Source organism: Pristiophorus japonicus, chromosome 8 (assembly GCF_044704955.1).
Source record: "Pristiophorus japonicus isolate sPriJap1 chromosome 8, sPriJap1.hap1, whole genome shotgun sequence".
Taxonomy (NCBI): domain Eukaryota; kingdom Metazoa; phylum Chordata; class Chondrichthyes; family Pristiophoridae; genus Pristiophorus; species Pristiophorus japonicus.
Genome location: NC_091984.1, coordinates 180,096,676 through 180,116,782, shown reverse-complemented (window position 1 = coordinate 180,116,782; position 20,107 = coordinate 180,096,676). Strand labels below are relative to the sequence as shown.

The following is a 20,107-nucleotide window of genomic DNA, read 5'->3' as shown; positions in this document are numbered from 1 at the left end:
AGGATGTAGCGCATGTGCATCATAATGTGGAAATCCTGAAGTTGCGGTCAATCATTCACTGCTCCAATACTGGCCAATCCCGTGGAAAAGATGAATAGATGAAGCACATAAGAGTGCCAATAATGTCTGTTTTTAGGATTGCCTGTTACGGTTTTTATATGCGATGCAGTAGCTTTTTGTAGATTTGGAAACTGCTGTGTGTGTGACATGAGCAGCATAATATTTTAACTAGTATGTATCTCCAGAAGAAATACAAGATTTAAAATGGATGGCATAGTAAGATTTTCACTGATTAGGCTCATTCCTTTATTTCTATTTCCTTTTTAAAAGGTTTTGTTACAGGCATGCATACATTATTGGGCACCTTTTTAAAACAACCTTGTTTAAACCCACAGTGACTGCACAAGCTGGGATTAAGTATAATTGTAAATTTCACCATACTCCTATAATTCTACAATTGCTATTTAACTCCATTTTACAACATGTATGTTGCAGAGACTGATGTGCAAAATCCATCTCTTTCTGGCTTTATTTTGTATATTGCTCAATTTAAAGGAGCAATAGGTTTTATAACTGGCTCAAAAGTATTAACAATACCTTTTTATATGACATTAGCTCATTAAATTTCAACTTGTATTGGAATTGTATACATTTACAAAAATATTTTGATATTAATTATCAGAGTATTCATAACTTTATTTTTTTAAACTGAGTGCCTGCAGAGCTGCTGTTGCTAATGTGAACATGGGAATTCAGCCAGGAAATGAAAATTTAACGGCGCTGGGGCCCATGAGCATTCCATAAATTACTTCTGCATTGTGCACAGACTTAATGAAACTAAATTAAACAAACTAAAATCTCAGTACTTTTACTTGTCAGCTGTAGCAAAGATCTGGCATGGACATGATAGGTCAAATGGTCTCGATCTGCACTGTAAACTTTTATGGTTAAGCAGTGACATTGCCAGGGAATGTTATTCCCACTGGGAAAGCAATCACTTCGTATCACAGTAGTAATGCTCCTGAGGTTTTTAAAAAAAAAAACAGTTTACATTTATATAATTCTTCTCATGCACTTTACAAGACGGAGAAAATAAGTGGTCACTAGCAAGAGCAAGAAGTTATTCGTGGGATCGATCGCGCAGTTAGTGTTTTTTCATATGGCTTTTAAAATCGGAGAAGAAAATGGCAAGGTGGAGCGATCTGGGGAGGCAATTCCGTAGGGAAGGGGCGCAGTGGCTGAAGAAATAGCCACTAGCAGTGGAGTAAACATAGAAACATAGAAAATAGGTGCAGGAGTAGGCCATTTAGCCCTTCGAGCCTGCACCGCCATTCAATGAGTTCATGGCTGAACGTGCAACTTCAGTCCCACATTCCTGCTTTCTCGCCATACCCCTTGATCCCCCTAGTAGTAAGGACTTCATCTTTCTCCTTTTTGAATATATTTAGTGAATTGGCCTCAACAACTTTCTGTGGTAGAGAATTCCACAGGTTCACCACTCTGGGTGAAGAAGTTTCTCCTCATCTCGGTCCTAAATGGCTTACCCCTTATCCTTAGACTGTGACCCTTAGTTCTGGACTTCCCCAACATTGGGAATATTCTTCCTGCGTCTAACCTGTCTAAACCCGTCAGAATTTTAAATGTTTCTATGAGATCCCCTCTCATTCTTCTGAACTCCAGTGAATACAAGCCCAGTTGATCCAGTCTTTCTTGATATGTCAGTCCCGCCATCCCGGGAATCAGTCTGGTGAACCTTCGCTGTACTCCCTCAATAGCAAGAATGTCCTTCCTCAAGTTAGGAGACCAAAACTGTACACAATACTCCAGGTGTGGCCTCACCAAGGCCCTGTACAACTGTAGTAACACATCCCTGCCCCTGTACTCGAATCCCCTCGCTATGAAGGCCAACATGCCATTTGCCTTCTTAACTGTCTGCTGTACCTACATGCCAACCTTCAATGACTGATGTACCATGACACCCAGGTCTCGTTGCACCTCCCCTTTTCCTAATGTGTCACCATTCAGCTAATAGTCTGTCTCTCTGTTTTTACCACCAAAGTGGATAACCTCACATTTATCCACATTATACTTCATCTGCCATGCATTTGCCCACTCACCTAACCTATCCAAGTCACTCTTCAGCCTCATAGCATCCTCCTCGCAGCTCACACTGCCACCCAACTTAGTGTCATCCGCAAATTTGGAGATACTACATTTAATCCCTTCGTCTAAATCATTAATGTACAATGTAAACAGCTGGGGCCCCAGCACAGAACCTTGCGGTACCCCACTAGTCACTGCCTGCCATTCTGAAAAGTACCCATTTACTCCTACTCTTTGCTTCCTGTTTGCCAACCAGTTCTCAATCCACGTCAGCACACTACCCCCAATCCCATGTGCTTTAACTTTGTACATTAATCTCTTGTGTGGGACCTTGTCGAAAGCCTTCTGAAAATCCAAATACATCACATCAACTGGTTCTCCCTTGTCCACTCTACTGGAAACATCCTCAAAAAATTCCAGAAGATTTGTCAAGCATGATTTCCCTTTCACAAATCCATGCTGACTTGCACCTATCATGTCACCTCTTTCCAAATGCGCTGCTATGACATCCTTAATAATTGATTCCATCATTTTACCCACTACCGATATCAGGCTGACCGGTCTATAATTCCCTATTTTCTCTCTCCCTCCTTTTTTTAAAAGTGGGGTTACATTGGCTACCCTCCACTCCATAGGAACTGATCAAGAATCTATGGAATGTTGGAAAATGACTGTCAATGCATCTGCTATTTCCAAGGCCACCTCCTTAAGTACTCTGGGATGCAGACCATCAGGCCCTGGGGATTTATCGGCCTTCAATCCCATCAATTTCCCCAACACAATTTCCCGACTAATGAGGACTTCCCTCAGTTCCTCCTTCTTACTAGACCCTCTGACCCCTTTTATATCGGGAAGGTTGTTTCTGTCCTCCTTAGTGAATACTGAACCAAAGTACTTGTTCAATTGGTCTGCCATTTCTTTGTTCCCCGTTATGACTTCCCCTGATTCTGACTGCAGGGGACCTACGTTTGTCTTTACTAACCTTTTTCTCTTTACATATCTATAGAAGCTTATGCAGTCCGTTTTAATGTTACCTGCAAGCTTCCTCTCGTACTCTATTTTCCCTGCCCTAATCAAACCCTTTGTCCTCCTCTGCTGAGTTATAAATTTCTCCCAGTCCCTGGGTTCGCTGCTATTTCTGGCCAATTTGTATGCCACTTCCTTGGCTTTAATACTATCCCTGATTTCCCTTGATAGCCACGGTTGAGAGCCACCTTCCCTTTTTTATTTTTATGCCAGACAGGGATGCATAATTGTTGTAGTTCATCCATGCGGTCTCTAAATTGCCCATCCACTGTCAATCCCTTAAATATCATTCGCCAATCAATCCTAGCCAATTCACGCCTCATACCTTCAAAGTTACACTTCTTTAAGTTCTGGACCATGGTCCCTGAATTAACTGTTTCCATCTCCAGCCTAATGTAGAATTCCCCCATATTATGGTCACTGTTCCCCAAGTGGCCTCGCACAACGAGATTGCTAATTAATCCTCTCTCATTACACAACACCCAGTCTAAGATTGCCTCTCCCCTAGTTGATTCCTCGACATATTGGTCTAGAAAACCATCCCTTATGCACTCCAGGAAATCCTCCTCCACCGTATTGCTTCCAGTTTGGTTAGCCCAATCTATATGCATATTAAAGTCACCCATGATAACTGCTGCACCTTTATTGCATGCACCCCTAATTTCCTGATTGATGCCCTCCCCAACATCACTACTACTGTTTGGAAGTTTGTACACAACTCCCACTCGCGTTTTCTGCCCTTTGGTATTCCGTAGCTCCACCCATACCGATTCCACGTCACCCAAGCTAATGTCTTTCCTTACAATTGCATTAATTTCCTCTTTAACCAGCAACGCCACCCCGCCTCCTTTTCCTTAATATTTGTCTTTCCTAAATGTTGAATACTCTTGGATATTGAGTTCCGAGCCTTGGTCACCCTGGAGCCATGTCTCCGTGATGCTGTCTGCACAGTTAATTCGTCCACCTTATTCCGAATACTCCTCGCATTGAGGCACAGAGCCTTCAGGCTTGCCTTTTTAATACACTTTGACCCTTGAGAATTTTGCTGTAAAGTGGCCCTTTTTGTTTTTTGCCTTGGGTTTCTCTGCCTTCCCCTTTTACTCATCTCCTTTCTGTCTTTTGCTTCTGTCTCCATTTTGCTTCCCTCTGTCTCCCTGCATTGGTTCCCATCCCCCTGCCATATTAGTTTAATTCCTTCCCAACAGCATTAGCAAACACTCCCCCTAGGACATTGGTTCCGGTCCTGCCTAGGTGCAGACTGTCCGGTTTGTACTGGTCCCACCTCCCCCAGAACCGGTTCCAATGCCCCAGGAATTTGAATCCCTCCCTGCTGCACCACTGCTCAAGCCACGTATTCATCTGAGCTATCCTGCGATTCCTACTCTGACTAGCACGTGGCACTGGTAGCAATCCCGAGATTACTACTTTTGAGGTCCTACTTTTTAATTTAGCTCCTAGCTGGGAGTGGGAGTGGCAACAAGAGGTAATCTGATGTACATAACAGCGGGGTGATGTGGGGATGTATGGCTGCAGGAGGTTTCTGAGGTTGGCTGGAGTGATGCCATGGAGAGATTCGAAAGCGAGAATGAAGAACTTCAAATTAGTTTTTCAGGCCACGGAGATTTAAAAAAAAACTAATTACAGAAAAGTTAATTATTAGGGTTACGCTGAGCATGGGTTCATGGAACGAGAGGATACCGTCTCAGAACTGAGATGAGCAGGCAGGTGCCAAATTGAGGCTGTGATGTTTCCTGGTAAGGGAACAAAGTTCATCTCGATAGTCCAGCTTGAGTGATATCATGCCTTCTAGCAGTTATCTCAAGATGGTCTCATACAGCACAGAAGGAGGCCATTCGGCCCATTGTGCCTGTGCCGGCTCTTTGGTAGAGCTATCCAATTAATCCCACTCCTTTGCTCTTTCCCCATAGCCCTGTAATTTTTTTCCTTTCAAATATTTATTCAGTTCCCTTTTGAATGTTAATATTAAATCTGTTTCCTCCGTCCTTTCAGGCAGTGCTTTCCAGATCACAACAATTCGCTGTGTTTTTAAAAAAAAAAATGTTTCCTCATGTCACCTCTCATTTTGCCAATCACCTTAATTCTATGTCTGCTTGTTACTGACCGGCATTGAAACCAGTTTCTCTTTATTTACTCTTATCAAACCAGTTCATGATTTTGAACACCTCTATCAAATCTCTTAAACCTTCTCTGCTCTGTGGAGAACAACCGCAGCTTCTCCAGTCTCCACATAACTGAAGCCCCTCATTCCTGGTACCATTCTAGTAAATCTCTTCTGCACCCTCTCCAAGGCCTTGACATCCTTCCTAAAGTGTGGTGCCCATATTAGAACACAACACTTCAGCTGAGACCTGACCCCCAGCTCTCTCTGTTCCTGCACCTCTTAAAATTGTTCATATTGTCTCTCCTCATTCTTCCTACCAAAATGTATCACTTCACACTTCTCTGCGTTAAATTTCATCTGCCATATGTCTGCCCTTTCACCAGTCTGTCTATGTCCTGTGGAAGTCTGTTACTATCCACCTCATTGTTTATTACATTTCCGAGTTTCTTATGATCTGCAAACTTTGTAATTATGCCCTGTATACCCAAGTCCAGGTCATTTGTAAAAAATCAAAAAGAACAGTGGCCTAATATCTATCCCTGGGAAACACCACTGTATACTTTCCTCCAGTCTGAAAAACAACCGTTCACCACGACTATTTGCTTTCAGTCCTTTCGCCAATTTTGTATCCATGCTGCCACTGTCCCATTAATTCCCTGGGCTTTAATTTTACTTACAAGTCTTATTAAGTGGTACTTTGTCAAACACTTTTTGAAAGTCCATATAATGTAACAACAACCGCACTATACTCATCAACTCTCTCCGTTACTTCATCAAAGTACTGTATCACTTAGGCAAACACGATTTTCCTTTAACAAATCCATGCTGACTTTCATTTATCAGTCCATACTTTTCCAAATACCAGTTCATCTGGCCCTGGATTATTGTCTCAAGAAGTTTCCTCACACCGACGTTAGGCTGACTAGCCTATCGTTGCCAGGTTTATCCCCCTCCCCTTTTTTAAACAAGGGTGTAACATTTGCAATCTCCAGTCCTCTGACACCACTCCCCCTAGCCAAGGAGGATTGCATGATTGTGGCCAGAGCCTCTGCAATTTCCACCCTTACTTCCCTCAGTAACCTAGGCTGCATCCCATCCGGACTGGGTGACTTTTTCTACTTTGAGGACTGCCAATCTTTTAAGTACCTCCTTTTTATCTATTTTCATCCTACCCCATATTGTTACTGCATCTTCCTTCACTGCTACATTGGCAGAATCCTGTTTTCTAGTGAAGACAGTTGCAAAGTACTCATTTAGTACTTCAGCCATGCCTTCTGCCTCCATGAGATGATCTTTCTGGTCCCTAATTTGTCCCGCCCTTTAACCACCCTTTTACTATATATGTGTTTATAAAAGACTTTGGGGTTCCCTTTTATGCTCGCCATTAATCTATTCCCATTCTCTCTCTTTGCCTCTCTTATTTCCTTTTTTAGATCTGCTCCATATTTTCTATATTCATCGTGGTTCTACAATTGTCATAAGTCTCCTTTTTTCTGTCTCATTTTAACCTCTATATCTTTAGTCATCCAAGGAACTCTTTGGATGCCCTTCCTTTCCCCCTCGTAGGAATGTGTCTACTCTCACCGAATCATTTCCTCTTTCAAGGCCTCCCATTGTTCAATTACTGTTTAGTCTACCAATTTTTGATTCCATTCCACCTGGGCCAGATTTCTTTTCAACTCCCTGAAATTAGCCCTCCTTCAGTTAAGTATTTTTATGCTTGATTGTACCATGACCTGTTCCATCACTATTCAAAACTTAATGATATTATTGTCACTGTTATTGATAGGCGTCTCAGAGCAGGCTGTCTGCCTGCTCAAACATAGAGGCATATCCAGGTGAATGGGCATATGGGGATAATTTGCTTACCCTAGAAAAGTTACCAATTTAAGAAAACAGTTGTGCATTTTTTTTTTGTTTATCTTCCCTTTTTTCTGTTTCGCTGCCTATAGTTTAACTTATTTGAAGCATTCTTGCTATTTTCAGTAAAGCTTGACAGCTTTCTTCTGCTTCCTGCCAACCCATTGTCAATTTTTAAGTTGGATCCCACATGGTTTCTGAAATTGTCTGTGCTTGAAAACTGGTTCTAAAGCCAAGTTTTTCAGCTCGTCATATGATGAATTTTTAAAGTATAATAACTTTTTTTTAAAAAATGATTGGTCTGCCAAAATCAGGAAGCACAAAGTACCTGAGGTAAATGAGCAAGGCAAAACAAATTATTTCTCAACAGTGGTGCTTGGGAGGAGAGGTGGTTAAATAACTTAAAAGGAAATAAAATGTTACCCTCTCATAAATTGGCAGATACGTTCAGGGTAAATCTCACTGTACTCTATCTCACATTAAAAGAATGCTCCTACTGGACTAGCGTGACATTTTTCAGCCCTTTTCATCTTTGAGAACAGAAATATGGCCAATTTGATGCTGTTGACTTGCACCCTTTGAGTTGAGACTGCCAGCAGATCAAGGAGACTTCCATCACGTCCGTCTACACTGCATTCAAATCCGGGTTCCTGGGTGAATGGGTAGCAGAATATGTAGAGTACATGACAGTGCAAAGTACTCATGGCTATTGGAAAGCATGGGTTTGAAGGCCAATGGCCTTTTCCCTTTGCTCTTCAGTTTTTCTACCTCAAATGCTGTGAACATTTGTTGCTGACTTGTATGTTGCTTTTATAAATATTTAATTTTGATTTTGTTCCAAAGTCTGTGTTTTAAAAACTGTTGCTTTTAACAATCTATTTGGGTGTTGATTGCTTTTCCCCAATTGATTTGGTCTGTGAGAGCCATGTTGCTGTTAGTATGATCAGTCATGTAATTTCCATGAAACAATTACATGAGATCCACTTCCTGCTTGACCCTATTCCCACGAAACTGCTGACCACCCAACTTCCTTTTTTGGCTCCCATGATAGCTGACATTGTTAATGGTTCCCTCTCCTCGGGTACTGTCCCCCTCTCCTTCAAATCTGCCGTCATTACCCCTCTCCTCAAAAAAACAAACCCTTGACCCCATTGTGCTTGCAAGCTAACGTCCCACCTCCAACCTTCCTTTCCTCTCAAGCCCTTGAACGTGCTGTCGCCTCCCAAATCCGTGCCCATCTTTCCCGGAACTCCATGTTTGAATCCCTTCAATCCAGTTTCCACCCATGCCACAGTAATGAAATGGCTCTCATCAAAGTCACAAATTACATCCTTTGTGACTGTGGCAAAGGTAAACTATCCCCCCTCGTCCTTCTCGACCTGTCTGCAGCCTTTGACACAGCTGAGCACTCCATCCTTCTCCAACGCCTCTCCACCATCGTCCAGCTGGGTGGGACTGCACTCATCTGGTTCCATTCTTATCTATATAATTGTAGCCCGAAAATCACATGCAACGGCTTCTCTTCCCGGTCCCGCATCGTTACCTCTGGAATCCCCAAGGATCTATCCTTGGGCCCTCCTATTTCTCATCTATATGCTGCCTTTTGTCAACATCATCCGAAAACATGGCGTCAGTTTCCACATGCACGCTAACGACACCCAGCTCTACCTCACCACCACTTCTCTCGACCCCTCCATGGTCTCTAAATATCCAGTACTGGGTGAGCAGAAATTTTCTCCAATTGAATATTGGGAAAACTGAAGCCACAAACTCTGTTCCCGAGCTCCATCCCTCACCCCAACTTCTGTCTGAGGCTGAACCAGACTGTTCACAACCTTGGTGTCACATTTGACCCTGAAATTACCTATCGAACACATATCCGAAGCATAACTAAGACTGAATATTTCCACCTCCATAACATCAACCGTCTCTGCCTTTGCCTCTGCTCATCTACTGCTGAAGCCCTCATCCATGCCTTTGTTACCACTAGACTTGACTATTCCAATGCACTCCTGGCTGGCCTCCCACTTTCTACTCTGCGTAAGCTAGAGGTGATCCAAAACTCGGCTGCCCGTGTCCTAACTCATATCAAGTCCCGCTCACCCATCACCCCTGTGCTCGCTGACCTACATTGGCTCCTGGTTATGCAAGGCCTTGATTTCAATATTCTCATCCTTGTTTTCAAATGCCTCCAAAGCCTCGCCCCTCTCTATCTCTGTAATCTTCTCCAGCCCCACAACCCCCCAATATGTCTCCGCTCCTCTAATTCTGCCCTCTTCAGCATCCCTGATTATAATCACTCAATCATTGGTGGCCGTGCCTTCTGTTGCCTTGGCCCTAAGCTCTGGAATTCCCTCCCTAAACCTCTCTGCCTCTCTACCTCTCTTTCCTCATTCAAGATGCTCCTTAAAACCTACCTCTTTGACCAAGCTTTTGTTCACCTGCCCTAATGTTTCCTTATGCAGCTTGGTGTCAAATTTTTTGTTTCATAATACTCCTGTGAAGCGCCTTAAAACGTTGCACTACGTTAAAGGCGCTATATAAATACAAGTTGTTGTTGCAATATCATTTGCTACCCAGCTCCTGGTTCCCACAGATCTCCAAACCCCTCTTGACCTTGCCTCTCATGTGCACCAGAGTCTTCAGACTTGCCGCTTGCTCATGCCGTGCTCATTGACCTTCCTATATTTGCCTTTTGCCTTGGGGTGGGCACTACTCCTTGGGTAGCTCCAGCCTAAAGCCGCAACCCAAGTCTGCGTTGCTGCCACCTGGCTCCACCAGACTTGCACCCACCAGGTCTTCCACTTTCTTGACCTCAGTGCAGGGTTTGCTGCTTTCTTCCAGCAAAAGCAGCTGTTTCACACCCAGGAGCAGTTTGCAAATGAGGAGCAGCCACCTCCAAACAGCAGACTGAAGAGGAGTGTCGGAAGTCCAGGAAGGTGCCTGGATGGCTGCCGACTCCAGAGCAGAGGCTTAGAATTCTGTGATTTGGGGAAAAGAAGATATTGGAACCTCACCACAGCTAATTAATTGTATAATAAAATGGGGCCAGTTTTGGTGACAGTTTCAGTTTATAAGCAAGACAAGTGTTGTCCAAGCTGCATTCCAGGTTCATTAGTAAAGCCAAGGGAGATCCACTACCATTAATAAAAAATCTGGATGATAGTTTATTGTCTCAAAAGAGCCTTAAAATACAAGTCATGAAAGCTGCTACGGTATCCCTACCGCACCCCCTCGCCCCCAAAATAAATTACAACGTGACTTCCTCTATTAAAGATTTTTAGCTTTCGAAAATTATTTTCAAGCAAATTTTAACACGTCGTCTGAATGCTGCCCTTGAGCACATCTGATTCCACCACCTCTCCATGCTGTCTTCAGGTCGGGAACAACATCAGCCGCAATAGTGCGTGTATCAGCTCTCTGTACCATGTGATCCTGGGCTGGGTGGACTGCAAGTATTAAGGAATGTACTCTTAAGGTCCCTCTAACACAAGCAGTTCAGGTTTAATTAAGTTGTATCGAAATTAGATCATTTTACTTTTGTTTCTCATTTGGCAGATTTAATGACAGAATTGCAACATTAACAGGTTTCTTTTGCAAATCTATTTTAGTGATGTTGATTGAGGGATAAATATTGGCCAGGACACATGGGGTAACTCCCCTGCTCTTCTTCAAAATAGTGCCATGGAATCTTTTACGTCCACCTGAGAGAGCAAATGGGGCCTCGGTTTAACATCTCATCCGAAAGACGACATCTCTGACAGTGCAATGCTCCCTCAGTGGAGTGTCGGCCTAGATTTTTGTGCTCAAGTCTCTGGAGCGGAACACGAGCCCACAACCTTCTGACTCAGAGGCGAGGGCGCTATCAACTGAGCCACAGTTGACACTATTTATTGTATTATATTAGAGACTTTGACCTGATGGTAAATGTACACTAATGTGATCTTGCTTTGATTATTGGTTTCTGTCTGTGATGTTTCTTAGTTATTTTGAAGCAATGTTCCGATCTTTCATGCCTGAAGATGGGCAGGTTAATATCTCCATTGGCGAAATGGTACCAAGTCGACAAGCTTTCGAGTCACTCCTTCGTTATGTGTACTATGGTGAAGTCAACATGCCCCCAGAGGATTCACTGTATCCTTCTTTTGCACATGACTTACACAGCAACATTGCCATCTTTTCCCTACTAGGCTTGAACTTCTGAACAAATTAGTGGCACTGTGCATTAATGCTCTATCATGCTATACTGTGAGTAGTAAAGTACAGATTCTCACCTGTAGTTCATCGCAAGCTCATACTTCTGGTCATATTCTCAGTGGATGGAGCAAGTGGAGGCTAGTTGTTTTTCCAAAAGAACCAGGGGAAAAATCGAGTGAAAACTGGAATGTGGATCACCTTGGACCAGTCTTGGGAGCAGTGTAACCTTTTCCCCTTTGACTGGGAAATGCTGGCAGGGAGGAAAAAATACATGAAAAATAAGAACTAAAAGAGAATGATTTCAAAATGCATTGTAGACCTGTGAACCTTACGTTTTGTGACATTTCACTTTCAATGATGGCCATCCAGACCAATAGAAACAAATTAACTAATAGCTGATGTATGATGACATGATATGAATAAGTTAAAATATAAAGAAGTACAGTTGCGGGAAAACACCTTTGTTATCTCCGCCTGTAAGCCTTTGTTTAATATATTCTGGGATTGCCATCCTCCGACTGTGCTACTTCCTGAATTTATAAATGGAACGATGTGCCAAAATGTATGTGCTGAGTAGAATATTCACAGAATCAGAGAATGGTTATAGCACAGAAGAAGGTCATTTGGCCCGTTGAGCCCGTGCCTGCTCTCTGCAAGAGTACCTCAGCTAGTCCCACTCTCCACCCTTTCATCGTAGCCCTGCAAATTATTTTCTTTCAGGTACTTATCCAACTCTCTTTCGAAACAGTGATTCAGTCTGCCTCCACCTCCCTTTCAGGCAGTGCATTCCAGATCCTAACAACTCGCTGTGTAAAAAAAAAAAGTTATTTCTTATGTCGCCTTTGGTTCTTTTGTCAATCACCTGAAATCTGTGTCCTCTGGTTCTCGACCCTTCTGCCAATGTGAACAATTTCTCTCTCATACATTGTCCAGACCCCTCATGATTTTGAACATCTCTATCAAATCTCCTCCCCATCTTCTCTGCTCTAAGGAGAACAACCCCAGCTTCTGCAGTCTATCCACGTAATTGAAGTCCCTCATCCCTGGAATCATTCTTGTTGTGGAGTATTAAAAATATAACACTCGACACCGAAAGGTCTTTTATAGAGTAAAGCGTTGTTTATTAAAACCTGATTATTCAAGGGAGATTCGGCCTTATCAGTACCGTTACTGAGTGCTCTCAACGCCGATCTCATAGGACAAGCTACGCAGTTACATTTTTATACATTTCAAATACAGTCAAAATGGTGGAACTACGCGGGGAAGTATTTCATTGGTTATTTGCCACCAGTCCCCGCCCACCTGTTACTAATACATTGGTTAATACAGGTTACAGGCAATATCATTGGTTACAGTAATTTCTAATTCTATTGGTTACAGTGATTTCTAATTGGTACATCACTCTTGTTACGGGAAAAGCTCCCCTCCCCTATAGATTATGTGTTACTTTTCTGGGAACGTCTTCCCAGGCTAACTTCTGTCACCCATTTCAAAGAGGCCTTGTGTCTGTTATCCCGTGTGACTGGAACATTGCGGTCTTCTCTCATTATTACCGTGAGCTGACTACATAAATCCTGTGGGTGTTCTTATCTCCGAAGAGAATTTCTCTGACCTATGTTTTAACTTAATGGCTGCAATGTGGGATTCAGCTATTCTATCATGAATGCATTTAAACCTTTCTCTGCCTTTCTTACTTTGTATTTTAATTACACCGAATTACTTTACCCCGAATTAAGGTTTTTCGTTTTTACAATTCTCTTAATCTTTTCTGCAGCTTCTCTCAGACTTTCACATCCTTTTTAAAGTGTGGTGCCCAGAATTGGACACAATACTTCAGATAAGGCTGAAACAATGTTTTATACAGGTTCATCATAATTTCCACGCTTTTGTACTCTATACCTCTATTCATGAAGCCCAGGATCCCATAAGCTTTTTTAACTGCTTTCTCAACCTGCCCTGTCACTTTCAATGATTTGTGCACATATACCCCTCGGTCACTCTGTTCATTCATCCCGTTTACAATTGTACCCTTTAGTTTATATTTCCTCTCATTCTTTCTATCAAAATATATCACTTCACACTTTTCTGCGTTAAATTTCATCTGCCACATGTCCGTCCATTCCACCAGCCTGTCTATGTCCTCTTGAAATCTATCACTATCCTCCTCATTGTTCATTATACTTCCAAGTTTTGTGTCATCTATAAATTTTGAAATTGTGCCCTGTACACCCACATCCAAGTCATTAATAAAAGTCAAGAAAAGCAGTGGTCCTAGCACCAACCCCTGGGGAACACCACTGTGTTCCTTCCTCCAGTCCGAGAAACAACTGTTCACTGCTACTCTGTTTCCTGTCACTTAGCCAATTTTGTATCCATGCTGTCACTGTACCTTTTATTCCATGGGCTTCAACTTTGCTGGCAAGCCTATTATTTGGCACTTTGTCGAATGCCTTTTGGAAGTCTTATGTACACCATGTCAACCGCATTGTCCTCATCAACCCTCTCTATTAGCTCGTCACAAAACTCAATCAAGTTGGTCAAACACAATTTGCCTTGTTACTAAAAGCTTCCCCACTACCGACATTAAACTGGCTGGCCTGTAATTGCTGGATTTATCTTTACACCCTTTTTTGAACAAGAGTGTAACATTTGCAGTTCTCCAGTCCTCTGGCACCACCCCTGTTTCGAAGGAGGTTTGGAAGATTATGGCCCGTATCTCCATGATTTCTACCTTCACTTCACTCAGCGTCCTAGGATGCATCCCATCTGGTCTTGATGACTTTCAAGTACTGCCAGCCTTTCTAGTACCTTGTCTTTATTCATTCTTATCCTGTCCAGTATCTCCTCTACATCCTTCTTTACTATGTCTATGGCAGCATCTTCCTTGGTGAAGACAGATGCAAATTACTCAATTAGTACCTCAGCCATACCCTCTGCCTCCATACATAGATCTCCTTTTTTGGTCCCTAATCGGTCCAACCCCTCTTAGTACCCGTTTACTATTTATATGCCTATAGAAGACTTTTGGATTACCTTTTATGTTGGCTGCCATTCTATTCTCATACCCTCTCTTTACCGCTCTTATTTTCTTTTTCACTTCTCTGAACTTGCTATATTTAGCCTGATTCTCAGATGTATTCTCAACCTGACATCAGTCATATGTGTTCTTTTTCTGCTTCATCTTACTCTCTATTGCAGGAAATGCTACATGTAACACTGCTTCTGAAGTGACTGTATTCTCTCCCAGGTGGGTTGAGTAAGGTGCTGAAAAGATCAGACTATTTTGAACTGCCTGCACAGTGAGATATTGATTTGAACTGCTGTATCTGAGGGAGGAGAGGTGGAGTACAGATATCCTGCACTGAGGCAACAAAGTGGATTATCCAGACTATTCTCTTGCCTCTCCTAATGGTTGGTTACAGATAGCTGTTGGCAGAGGTCTCCGAGAGAGAATGGCACAGCTGGGGGTTGGGGGAGGAGGGAAGATAGACTCGAGAGGAAAACTGTAACTGGGTGATCGTTTTCAGCATGTATGTGGGGGGTGGGGGAGGAAGAGAAAGAAAGAAGGGCGGGGAATGCTGATATGTACCCTTACCCTTGCAGCTCCTTGTGTAATCAAAGTAGCAGGAACGGCTGTTTTCATTGTGCATGCGACTTTGAGTTGAGCTAAATTTGTACAGCCATTAATCCCATTTTCACTGTGAGACAGGTTTCTTTGACTTCTCTCTGACAGATACTTGTTTTCAGCGCCTTATTATTATGGCTTCACAAACAACAGACTGCAAGCCTATTGTAAGCAGAACCTGGAGATGAATGTGACGGTGGAGAATGTTCTGCAGGTGACTTGTCTTTTCTGCTTTCATTGTAAATATGCCACCAATTCTATTCAGACTATAACGTACATATTTCACATGACATTCTCACTGGGTTCCTGTTGCACATTAAAAAAATCAGAGGCAAATGACTGAATTCAAGGTTGTAAAGTGGGAGGTGGGTTTAAAGCAGTATATTTCCAATTCCAAAATACACCATTAAATCCAGTAGATGGCTGGATAAATTACAAATGTACTGCTGCAAAAGTTGCAGTACCTGAATTAGTTACATTAATAAAGTGTGTATGCATCAGATTTTGCAGCAAATCTAATATATTCAAATTTAGGAGAATGTAATAGTTTTTTTTTGCAGCAAAACCCTTTTCTACCTTCCCACAAGGATTAACTGCAGCTCAGAATTTCCATCCTGATAGTGCATCTGACAATTCTGCATGGAGTTAGTGCAAAGCATATCTATTAAGATATTATGCTAGAATTTATCCTTGCTCAGACTGTTCTTGTTTGCTGCCTTGCCTCATCGCAAGTCCCATGAAGGTGTTTCTGTCCAAAGAGCGCAAACTTGAGTGTATCTGGTGCAAGGCTGCTTTAACCATCCATCACCAGATGTGGCTGGACCATACCTAGGACTTATGAGTCTCATGGTCCTTTGCCAAAACCACACAAGATCATCCTGGAGAGCAAAAACTCTGCCAAAACCACACAAGATCATCCTGGAGAGCAAAAATAACTTCTGATTTTCTCATTAACCACTCTTCCCTACCCCTCCACCATTACCTGTAGCAACAAATGCAAGGAGCTCATGGATGTCATTTAGATTGAAATCTATTCAGTTGCCTCTGTTGTTTTTGCCCACCAAGCCATAGCTTCCTTCAGGCTAGCCCTGATCCAGTGCCTCCGTCTAGCTTCTCTCCCATCTCTCCTGTGTCATTGTCTAGTTCATCTTGTCTATGAAACCTCCTGCTTTCTTGATTCTATTCCCACTAAACTGTTGACCACTCAACTTCCCTTCCTGACCTCTATGCTAGCTAGTGTTGTAAATGGTTCCCTCTCCTAAGATGTTGTCCCTCTCCCTTTCAAAACATCAATCAACACGCCCCTCATCAAAAAAACATCCTCAACCCTGCTATCCATTAAACTCGCACATTCTCTAACCTCCCTTTCTCTGAAGTCCTTGAACATGTTGCCTCGTAAATCTGCCCGTCTCTCCTGCAGCTCCCTATTTGAATCTCTCCAATCAGGTTTCCACCTTTGCCACAGCATCAAAACGGCTCCAGCCAAAGAAATGCATGATATTTTTTATGACAGTGATCATGGTGCTTTGTCCTTCCTATCTGCGACCTTTGACATGGGTGACCATACCATCAGATCTAACTCCTCCCCTCCATTGACCAGCTCAGTGTGACTGCTCTCGCATGGTTTCACTCTAACCTATCCAATTGTAGCCAGAGCATTGCCAGCAATAGCTTCTCTTCCTGCCCCTCACCGTCACCTCTGGAGACCTGCAAAGATTTATCCCTAAACCCCCTTATCTATATTTTGCCTTTTGGCAAGATCATCCACATGCATGCTGACACCATCCAGCTCTACCTCCATCACCACTCGACCCCTTCGGTGACACTTTTGTCAGACTGCTTGTCCAACGTCAAGACTTGGATGAACAATCACTTCCTCTGTCTCAACATTGAGAAGACCGAAGCCATCATTATCAGCCCCTACCACAAACTCCAATTCCTTGCTGGCCACGCTCTGGCTGAACTGGACTGTTTGTAACCTTGGTGTCCTTTTCAACCCCAAGCTCAGCTTCCAACCCCATATCCTTTGTCACAAAGGCTCCCTACTTCTACTTCACCCAACTCTGCCCCATCCCTATCTCAGCCCATCTACTGCTGAAATCCCTATCATACATTTGTCATCTCCACAAGACTATTCCAATGCTCCACCGTCGGCCTTCCATCCTCTCAAATTCAGCTCATCTAAAACTCTGCTGCCCATATCCTGTCCTGCTTGCCATCTCCCGTTCCTGCTGATTTACATTGGCTCCCAGTTACCTGGTGTAACAAATTTTTAATTCTCATCCTTGTTTAAACTCCTTTGTGACCTCAATACTCCCTCTCTATAGCCTCTGCCATCCCTACAACTGCCCCCAAACTGTCCTTTCCTTTGATTCTGGCCTCTTGTCCATTCCCCTCTGCCGTTGCGCCACATTGGTGACTGCCTTCAGCTACCCAGGTCCTCGGCTCTGGAATTTTCTCCCTAAACTCCTCTGCTTTTCCATCTCCTTTAAGACACTCCTTTAACCACCTTTTGGCCATCCTCGATGGCTTTGGCTTTGACCATTTTTTATTACGCCAGCAAGTGCTGTGGATATTTTTTGACATTAAGGCACTATGCAAAATATTTAGTCAACAAAATTGTAAATAATGGTGCTAAATAATTTAGTGTTTCCCTGTCTCTTCAGATTCTGGAAGCAGCTGATAAGACTCAGGCCTTGGACATGAAGAAACATTGCCTCCATATTATTGTACATCATTTCACCAAGGTAGGTAGGATCCTGTTTGGCTCTGTGGGAGTCTGTTGTACTTTTATGCCATCTTGGCGACAGCAGTAAAGAGCCTATCCTTTCGATTCTGGCAGATCAAGATCTGCTTTCTTGGACAAATTTGGAATAGAAATGTTACAATGGGTTCAGAAAAATCTGACTAAAGATGTCTCACTGCTATGGTTGCTATATACATTACTTGTGTTCACAATATGGTTTTGAGTTTGTTTTTCTCCCCTCCCTCTTCCTGCTATACTTGTCTGACTGCCTGCCAAGGATCTATTGTTGAAACTTCCAACAGCTCAACATTAGCAAAACTGAGCCCTTCCCATTTAGCTCTCACCAGCACCTGTGTGCTTCTGGCACTGACTCTCCTCAATGTCCATGGCTGCCTACTTGGTTTGAGTCCATTTGTGCAAAATCTCAAAATTTTCTTTGACACTGAGCATTTTATTCCACCATCTTCAGGGTCCAGACGTTGCCTACATAACTTCTTCCCTCCCTTACTTTTGCCACTCCACTGTAAAAACCCACACCGTCATCAGCTCAAGGATTGATTGTTCCGGTGTGGTCCGTGCCGCTCTCTCTGCGTGTGCCGTTCACTAACTTCGGCTAATCCAGAGCTCTGTGACCCGAGTTCTTTTTCACACATCTGTCATCCTCATCCAGTTGCACTGGCTTCCGGTGCCCCATTTGAATCAACTTCAAGGTTCTTGTATTCAAACCCCTCGCATCTCAGCTGCCCTTCTGTGGGGAAGGATAATCTCGAAGGAGAGTCGCACTTGGGCTGCTCCAAAAGAACCTTCAAGCAACTGCTTCAAAACAATATTAGCAGAATTCTGAAGGCATGTTGCCTCCCTGCTTTTGTGCGCAGTTGGAGTACAGCCCAGGGAGAGTAAAGGCCTTTCATATTAGCAAAAATAATTGTGTATTGGATCACAAACATCTCTCTTATTTTACTCTGAATAAAGTAGCAAATATGTTTGGCTGTATTCATTTGGTATTATTTGGGGCCTGGAATTAGTTAATAGTCTTGTGGGCAGCTTTCTCAATGTCACTGAAACCACCCGAAGACTTCATCTAGGTTTGCCGTAACTAATAATCTTGACTTTGATTTACTCCTGGTAGATGTGCAGTAAAACAATTCACATTGCAGTGCCCTATTGGCATTGTTTCTGACCTAGATCAGGTCTGAACGTAGTAGTGAGCAACCAGTTTCCCCCCCACACATATTTTCCTTCCTGTGGAAAAGTCCCCAATGGTTTGTACCCAGCTCAGATCTGGAGTTCACCCAGTGACCAGTTCTATTCCACCAATGCTGCTCTGTAATAATTGGTAATTGAATCATATTGATAAGTGCACAATCATGTTGATTTTTCTCCTTTGCCCCTGTATAAATGCCTCACCTCTGGTCTGTCTCCCAGATACCTCGAGCAGAAATTGAGAGCTGACAGTTTGCAAAAGATCGAGTCCCAGTGCACTGGCAGCGCATTAGAGCCCTGGGACACTTGTGTTTATTATTGCCTGAAGAGAGGAGCCCTTAAAGATGTAACCCCACATAGCCCCATATTGTTAAAATCCAGAGATACCTGGTATGAACCATACTCTGTGTTAATACCAAGCAATTTAAAGATTTGACTTAAATTTTCAAATGGATTTACTACCATCACACTGGCATGCTAAAATGATCAATTATGTCACAGTATGCAACTGTGAAAGCTTTCAGCACAGGCTGTTTTGGTTGATGGGCTTATTCATGACTGGGGTTTAAATAATAAGAGTAATGACGCACTGCAGTTTATTCCATGTATTAAAGCCAAAAAGTAGCATAGCCATAATATTCTTTGTTTAGTGTGCTGGTAATTTGAACCTGCACCAAAGACAGCGGTAGCAAGACAAAGTGCTTTGAGAAAGTGGGCCCAAGAATTGCTTGATGACTACTCCATTCAGCAGTAGAGATATCACAATATGACTGATTATGATGTACCAAATATCGGGGTGGGGTAAGTGATGGTGTGCTTCAATATGAAATAGTGCAACATATTGAAGTTAAGATCTGATCATTAAGCATTAACTCGGATATGTACACTTTTTAAATTTGAAGTTAGTGGAATGGTATGTTTGAGAATGTGATAAACACACTTGGTGCAGGGTGCAAATATGCAACTGTGTTTGAGCACCAGAGTTTAATTAATACTGGAATTTCATAAGCTTTCTTTTTGTCCTGATCAGAGGACCTCATTGGGTTAGTGCGACGACAATGTATTATAGATATCTCAGCAAGTCAGCATAACATGATGTGACATCTGCACTTTAATGTGAAATAAAATATAAATTATTTTTAAAAACACTAACAAATGTGTTTATTCATGACCAGACCATCTGAATTTTTGACAGCTAAAATATACATTATACTTAAAAAAAAAT

At 42.6% G+C, this 20,107-nt stretch overlaps 1 protein-coding gene and 1 long non-coding RNA gene across 4 annotated transcripts in view; one reads left to right on the top strand and one right to left on the bottom strand.

Annotated features, from left to right (window-relative positions):
• The window catches only part of LOC139268851 (uncharacterized), a 65,589-nt gene that overhangs the window by 12,447 nt on the left and 33,035 nt on the right, over positions 1 to 20,107 (bottom strand). The window lies entirely within an intron of this gene.
• Positions 1 to 20,107, top strand: part of lztr1 (leucine zipper like post translational regulator 1) — a 75,597-nt gene that overhangs the window by 49,313 nt on the left and 6,177 nt on the right. For 2 of the 3 annotated variants that reach the window (XM_070887610.1, XM_070887611.1), the window contains exons 18-20: positions 11,096 to 11,245; positions 15,042 to 15,147; positions 17,600 to 17,680. In XM_070887610.1, coding sequence (XP_070743711.1) covers positions 11,096 to 11,245; positions 15,042 to 15,147; positions 17,600 to 17,680 — 337 coding nt within the window. The other variant, XM_070887612.1, reaches the window with a different exon arrangement.